At 37.9% G+C, this 7,336-nt stretch overlaps 1 protein-coding gene across 1 annotated transcript; it reads left to right on the top strand.

The window, feature by feature from the left end:
• The first annotated feature begins 596 nt into the window (after window positions 1-596).
• Window positions 597-5,500, top strand: IFNG (interferon gamma). The gene is made up of 4 exons (XM_004281863.3): window positions 597-772; window positions 1,923-1,991; window positions 2,087-2,269; window positions 4,791-5,500. The coding sequence occupies exons 1-4, from the start codon at window positions 659-661 to the stop codon at window positions 4,923-4,925; spliced, it is 501 nt and encodes a 166-aa protein (XP_004281911.1). The 5' UTR covers window positions 597-658; the 3' UTR covers window positions 4,926-5,500.
• Window positions 5,501-7,336: the final 1,836 nt, after the last annotated feature.

Below are 7,336 nucleotides of genomic sequence, written 5' to 3'. Positions count from 1 at the left end.
CAGAGCAACATAAATTTGTGGTAGATATTATATTAACCATCTTTGATGAAGGGCTTCCTACCACACTGGTTTTCTAACCACATTCTTTTCCTTGATTTCTGGTCATTTGCAAGAAAAATTTTAAGAGGCACCCCCTTTGTAAAGGTTTGAGAGCCCCTAGAATTTCCTTTTTTACTTGCTTCCAACCACAAACGAATGATCAATGTAATCTCTGGATGAGGAATCAACATTTTACAAGAGCAAAAGGAGGAGGTGCACAAAAATTTCCAATCCCTGGATGGTGTGAAGTGAAAGTGCTTTCAAAGTATCCCACAAGAATGGCACAGGTGGGCATGATGGGTCTGTCTCCTCGTCAAAAGACCCAAGGAGTTGAAAGGAAACTCTTAAGTACAACACCAAAATGCCACAAAACCATAGTTATTAATACCAACTAACTAGCATCTCTATCTGTCACCATCTCATCTTAAAAAACTTGTGAAAATACGTAATCCTGATGAGACTTCAACTAGGTATAAATACCAGTAGCAAAAGGAGACACAGTACATTCTTCTGATCATCTGCAGATCAGCTATTAGAAAAGAGAGATCAGCTACGTCCTTGGGACCTGATCAACTTAATACAGGAGCTACAACTACTTCACCTAACTCTCTCCGGAACAATGAAATATACCAGTTATTTCTTAGCTTTTCAGCTATGCGTGATTTTGGGTTCTTCTGGCTCTTACTGCCAGGCCCCATTTTTTAAAGAAATACAAAACCTAAAGGAATATTTTGTAAGTATGACCTTTTAATAATGCTTGTGGTTGAAATGACTGATGTTTAATGTTAACTTGTAATGGTATCTATGATGGGCTCTCATCTCTAGCCCACAGTCATCTTGAGAAGACTTGGTGTTATTGTGGCTCCTGTTGGCTGGATGTGTTTTTCTGACTAAACGATCCAGATAATGCTTTAACTCTCTGCTCAATTTGCTATGGAGACTCAGTGGGGATTCATGAATCCTCCAAAAGATGGGCATAATACGGGTATAATTTAGAGCATCGCTAATTGTGTGATGAGGATCCATTTAATTATGATGTCAAGTAGTATGCATACTGAAAAAATGACTAGGTCTTTCTTTCTGATTTCTCAGGCTGCTATGATGGTGACAGTCAAAGGAAGGTCAAGATTAGCATTAACAATGGTCATTTGAAATAACTGATCAATTAAAGAAGATGAGGTCCTTAAAGCTTTGGCTTAAAAATAAAATCACTTACAGGTGTTTTTCTCCCAAAAGTGGTTTTCAAATTTTACTGTCCCATCCAGATTGTCTGTGAATTACTCTTGGAGTAGTCATTTGCTGAGATTTTTTTGTAGGAGTTTAATCTGCTTTCTATTTAAAAATTTTTTCCTTCATTTTATGAGTTTCTTAAAATTTTTACTTATGGTTAATTAAAATAGTTTTTTGCATTTTAAATATTTTATTATATGTCCAAAATTTAGCTACTATAATTACAGCTGGAGCTATCTTTTAAAGCTGACATAATATCTTATAGGAGGGCACAGGTAGAGGTTATAAAAACCTGTACCATAGCGGGGCAGTATTTTATAGTGAGATGGCTTTGCTGGGGTTTTTCACTAGACCTAAAAATACTTTCTGTCCCTTACTATAGTTATTTGGGACAACCGAAGTATCATCAGCCTTGTTGAGTTCATTTGTGAAGTTATAGTAGTAAATAAGAAAGCTAAAATAGCATGATAGTCTTTGGCTGTATCCAACATGATAGCTTTTGAGAAAACATTGTTAGAACTAAACAGAGTGTTGAAAAGAAAATCAGTGAACACTGTCAGCATCCAAGTTCAATAAAACTTGAAGTACAGTTTTAGGGCAATTTATGGACTGATTGTAAACCAATTTTTTCCTGTTTTGTTTTGTTTCCTCAGAATGCAAGTAACCCAGATGTAGCTGGTGGTGGGCCTCTTTTCTTAGAAATTTTGGAGAATTGGAAAGATGTAAGCTGAACATTTCCACTTGGCTAATTTTCCTATTGCTTATTTTCTGATGGATAAATTCACATCAATTTCTCTTTGTGCCTTTTTCTCCCAAGGAGAGTGACAAAAAAATAATTCAGAGCCAAATCGTCTCCTTCTACTTCAAACTCTTTGAAAACTTAAAAGGTAACCAGATCATTCAAAGGAGCATGGATATCATCAAGCAGGACATGTTTCAGAAGTTCTTAAATGGCAGCTCTGAGAAACTGGATGACTTCAAAAAGCTGATTCAAATTCCGGTGAGATGATCTTAATTCTTTTTTTTTTTTTTTTTTTGGTTTCATTGCAGAGACTCTTGCAAAGCACTTCATTCCCAGAAAGTAGAAATTAGCTACTGGGTACAGTTGTTAAAGCTATGAAATGAACCTGTGGCCAAAACCCCTCTTTACTACTTCTGTTTGTGTTTTGGGTGACTTTGCAAAGTCAGTTATGCGAGTCACTTAAATTTGTGATTGGGGAAAATACTGGAATTATGTCTACAGCACAAAGATAGGTGAATGAACAAATCAGTGAGAAAGAAGTAGTGAAGAAGTGGGGGGAGTATTGAAAAGCAGTTCTCCCATTGCCCCTTGTTTGTGTGTTGGAAATTCTCTTGCTTTGAATAGGATGTTGCATGTCTTAATGGAAAGAGCAGTGGGAGGGTGGGGGGAGAAGTGGGAGGGTGGCTCCTAGCTCAGCCACCAAAGAAATGTGTGATCTCAGATGAATCACAGGCCTGGCTGGGGCTGTTTCCTCATCTTAAAAGGAGCCTGTTGGGTTCACTATAATTTCTATGGTCTCCTTTGCTCTAAAATTCTACAATGCCATGGACAGAAAATGAGAATGAGTTAGGAGAAAGGTATGGCCTTTGAGGAGACAAAGGCCCTCCTACAGCCAGACTCTGGTCAACCTCTCAGATTGTGCAGCCCAAGTAGAAGTGAGAGTGTTTGTTTTTAGAAAAGAAAATAGGTAGAATTTATACCTTATGAAGGAACTGTCCTATCAACTTTTGGATACTAGAACATCTTAGCTGGAGAAATCCTTAGGCTCCTCAGCTTTATCTTATCAAATTGCCTTGAGTCTTTAAAGTTATGGTTTCTAGAAGGTGAAAAATAACTTTGAAGCGTAAAGACGTCACATTTTCCAAAATTTCATCTAAGAGACAAAGGCGTCCAGATTTTTTGGGGGGCGGGGGCGTTGGCTTTGGTATAAATAGGCTTGAATGAGAAGAGGAGGGGTCCCGTTATGACTTGTGCTCTCAGGATTTGTGCCCAACTCTCCCTATAACTGGGTCTGCCTCTCAGCAATCTCACATAAGCTCCTAGGAACTGAAATAAGTGCTGCTTTTCAAGATTGCTCTAGTCTCCAGTATGTTCGATGGTATGAGAGTGGCTTGGAAAAATTATAAGACCATTACTACTTCCACTGGTAATGTTTTCCGGTGTTCAGCAGATATCCATTGGTTGCAGCCTAGAGAATGAAAAAGCACTTATTCCTAGCCCAGTGCTGCCTCTGGCTTGCTGTTCAGTCCTGGATGAGTCTCTTAGTTTCTTGGTGATGCTTTGAACACTGGAAAGTTCAATTTATCACTTGTAAACACACACCCGGTAGAAACTTTTCTATTCTGCTGTAACTGGGCCTTGAAAAAAAAACAACTGTTGGTCCCATCCTTCTGGAAGCTCCAAGCCTCCTGCTTCACAATGGGCAGTCCTGAGTGAGCTCTCAACCATTGTCTTTTTTTGCTCAATTGCGAACGTATTTACGGCATGTTATGCCTTTTAGTCCTGTAGCCTAGTCATTCTCCGAAATGCGGCAAGGTGGCTGCAGTGTTTCCAGCTTTAGAAAGACATCTCGTGGCAGAGCAAAGATGAAAGTAAATGGTCCTCATTTTATGAAGCATGACTTCACCTAAATGGTCCTATTGGGTAGAGTGAGAAAATAGTTCAATTTGCTGGAATGGAAGGCAGGGTACCGGGAAATTTGCTTTCATTCCTAATTTTAAGTGTTATATACCAGTAATTGATTATTGCCATGTAAATATGATCGGTGTTTATTTTTAATCCCATTATGGAAATGATGAGACTGACCTAATTTGGGGGAAATTAAAAATTAATGATTTTCATCTGACTTGGACTTGGTGTTTACAAAGTACTGAACCTATACCAGTGGTTTTCAAACTTTGGTGGTGCCTGAATCACCTGGTGATGTTAGTAACTACACAATGGCCCAGGCCTAGTCTGAATTCATACACCTGGGTGTCTGAGTTCTTCATTAGGTCTCCAGGTTATTCTTCTACACACCAAAGGTGAGAGCCATTGGCTATAGTAACTCATTTGATACTTATAGCAAAGACTAAGTACAAAGTGATAGAAGTGGTAGAGAGCCTAGAGGTCGTCTAAACAATCTCCTCATCGTTCAGAGGAGAAAACAGAGATTTGGAGAGGTTAAGTGACTAAAGTCACATGTATTGTACACACGGAATTCAAACACACATTTTTTTGTCACTACTTCAGGGCTCTTTCTGCTATATAATTTTCAGAATTCTGTAGTGGTAAATTAAAGGATATGTAATGTGTCCCACCATGTTACAGCACAACTAGCAATTTAATTATAATTTTAGTCTTAATCACTGAAGAAACCAACATTACATATTAAGGTAATATATTGCTAGTGAAAATAATTTATTTTAAAGGAATACTTCTACTTTCTTGGACCATGACAGCAGAATATCCTAATGATTTGTATGCCTGAAATTAATTTTGCTGTTTTCTTTCCCAATAGGTAGATGATCTGCAGATCCAGCGCAAAGCCATAAGTGAACTCATCAGAGTGATGAAGGACCTGTCGCCAAGATCTAACCTCAGAAAGCGGAGGAGAAGTCAGAATCTGTTTCGAGGCCAGAGAGCGTCGAAATAATCCTGCCTGCAATATTTGAATTTTTAAATCTAAATCTATTTATTAATATTTAATATTTTACATTATTTATATGGGGAATATATATTTAGACTTATCAATCAAAGTATTTATAATAGTAACTTTTATGTCATGAAAATGAGTATCTATTAATTTATGTGTTATTTATAATTCCTGTATCCTGTGACTATTTCACTTGACCCTTTTTTTTCTGACTCACTAGGCAAGTCTATGTGATTACAAGGCTTTATCTCAGGGACCAACTAGGCAGCTGACCTAAGCAAGACCCTGTGGGTTGTGCATTCATTTCACTTGATGATATAATGAATGCTGATAAATGAAATGATGCCATCCAGTTGCTGCCTATTTGAGACTATGCCTTCTGAGCCACCGCTATGATGGCATGTCAGACAGCACTTGAGTGTGTCAGGCGATATGACTTGTCCCGTGATAAAAACATAGCATCTCATCTCATCTCATGCCTGGTGCTTCAGAATATTGCTGACAATTGTGATTGTACCCAAATGGAAAGTCATATATTTGTTTATCAATATTTAATATATATGAATAAAGTATAATTTCATAACTATTTATGCTGTGTCAGACTTTTTCTAAAGTGGGGACCAGATTAAATGAACCATGGACTAATGAATTAGTATAAGGAGAGTCATTTTTAGCTGTGGAAATATTAGAGTTGGATTAAGACCCATTAAAATTGGTGTTTCTCTCTGCCGGCGATTTGTTGGTTTCCAGTGTTCCATTTGGTAGCTGTCTGAGTTATCTCTCCAAAATATGGATGTAACTATGTAGCCATTTACTTCAGAGCTTCTTCTGTGGAAAGTAGTCCAAATTGTTTAGCTTGGCACACAAAGGTTTATTTCCCTTTCTCCCTCAACTCCCCATGGCATCCTTCGTCTTTGTATCCCCTTTGTCCTCTGGCCACTTTGGGCAAACACCATTTGGTATGGAATAGTGAGTGGGAACTCTAGGGAGAGAGGCTTGGATTGGAATCTTGGTCCTGCCATTACAAGTAGTGTGACCCTCATATTCTCTAAGCTTCAGTTTCCTCATCTGATAAAGAATTGTGCCTTCCTCATAATATTGTGGTGAGAGTTTATTCTTTCACTCAAGAAATACTTACCGCAGCACCTACCATGTGCCTGGTGCTGTTCCAGGCACTTGAGATACATTTGTGAACGAAACAAACAAGGATCCCTGCCCTTGAGGAATTTAGAATTTAGCAAAGGGGAGACAGATACTAAACGAAATACATAATATGTTAGTAAATTGCATGGTATGTTAGAAGGTGAATGGTGCTATGGGAAAAAGGTAAAAAGGAATGGGGGAACTGGGAAAACTACAGGTGGGACAAAGCAAATGGGCTAGAGGTTTAAATGGAGTAATTATAATTGGCTTCATTGAGGAGATAACAATTGAGGAAGCACTTGTAAGAGCTAAGAGAGGATTCTAGGCAAAGGGAACATTTTTGCAAAGGCTCTAAAATGGAAACTTGCCTTGAATGGTAAAAGAAAAGCCAGCACTCCAGTGTGGTTGGAGCAAAATGAGTCAAGAATATCTCTTATTTTTTAGCTGAGCAACTAAAAAGATGAAGTTGTCATCACCTGAGATGGGGAAACTGGAGGTAGCAGGTTTGGGGTGAAAAACTAGAAATTCAATTTTAAAGGTTAAGTTTAAGGAGTCCATTAGATTTCAAAGTGGAGATGCTGAGTAGGCTATTGGGTATATCAGTCTGGAGTTGAGAGAGAACTCTGGACTATTGATGTAAATTTAGGAGTTAGAAGGTAGAAGGTAGAGCAGATATTTAAAGACCTAATACCAGCTGAACTTATGAAGGTCATGAGTTTATATAATGAAGAGAAAGAAAGCAAAGTATTGAGTCTTAAGGCACACTATCTTTAAGAGGCTGGGGAGAGACCAACCAAAGAGACTGAAAAGAAATGGCCAGTGAAATAAAAGGACAACCTAAAAAATGAGATGTCTTGAAAGCCAAGTGAAGAAAACATTTCAGGAATAAACTGTATTAAATGCAGTTAAGTCTGGTCAAATGAGGACTGAGAACTGAACACTGGATTTAGGAACATGGAAACCATTGCAGACCTTGGACAAGAGAAATTCAGTTGGAGGGTGGGGTAAAAGCCTGATTAGAATGGGATTAAGAGAGACATTGGAGACAATAAACATGGATAACTCTTTTTAGAAGTTTTTTTTTTTTTTTTTGCAAAGGAGAACAAAGAAAGGGGTAGATGTCAGGATATGACATCAAAAGAAGTTTTAAATTTTTTTAGTTGTTGCTTTTAAGATGGGAGAAGTAGCATGTTTACCTATTAGTAGAAATGATCTAAGAGTAAAACAATACATGATATAGGAGAGAGAGGAAAGAACTTCAGAGTACT

This window comes from Orcinus orca, chromosome 11 (assembly GCF_937001465.1).
Source record: "Orcinus orca chromosome 11, mOrcOrc1.1, whole genome shotgun sequence".
NCBI lineage: Eukaryota > Metazoa > Chordata > Mammalia > Artiodactyla > Delphinidae > Orcinus > Orcinus orca.
This window is presented reverse-complemented; position numbering and strand designations above follow the sequence as displayed.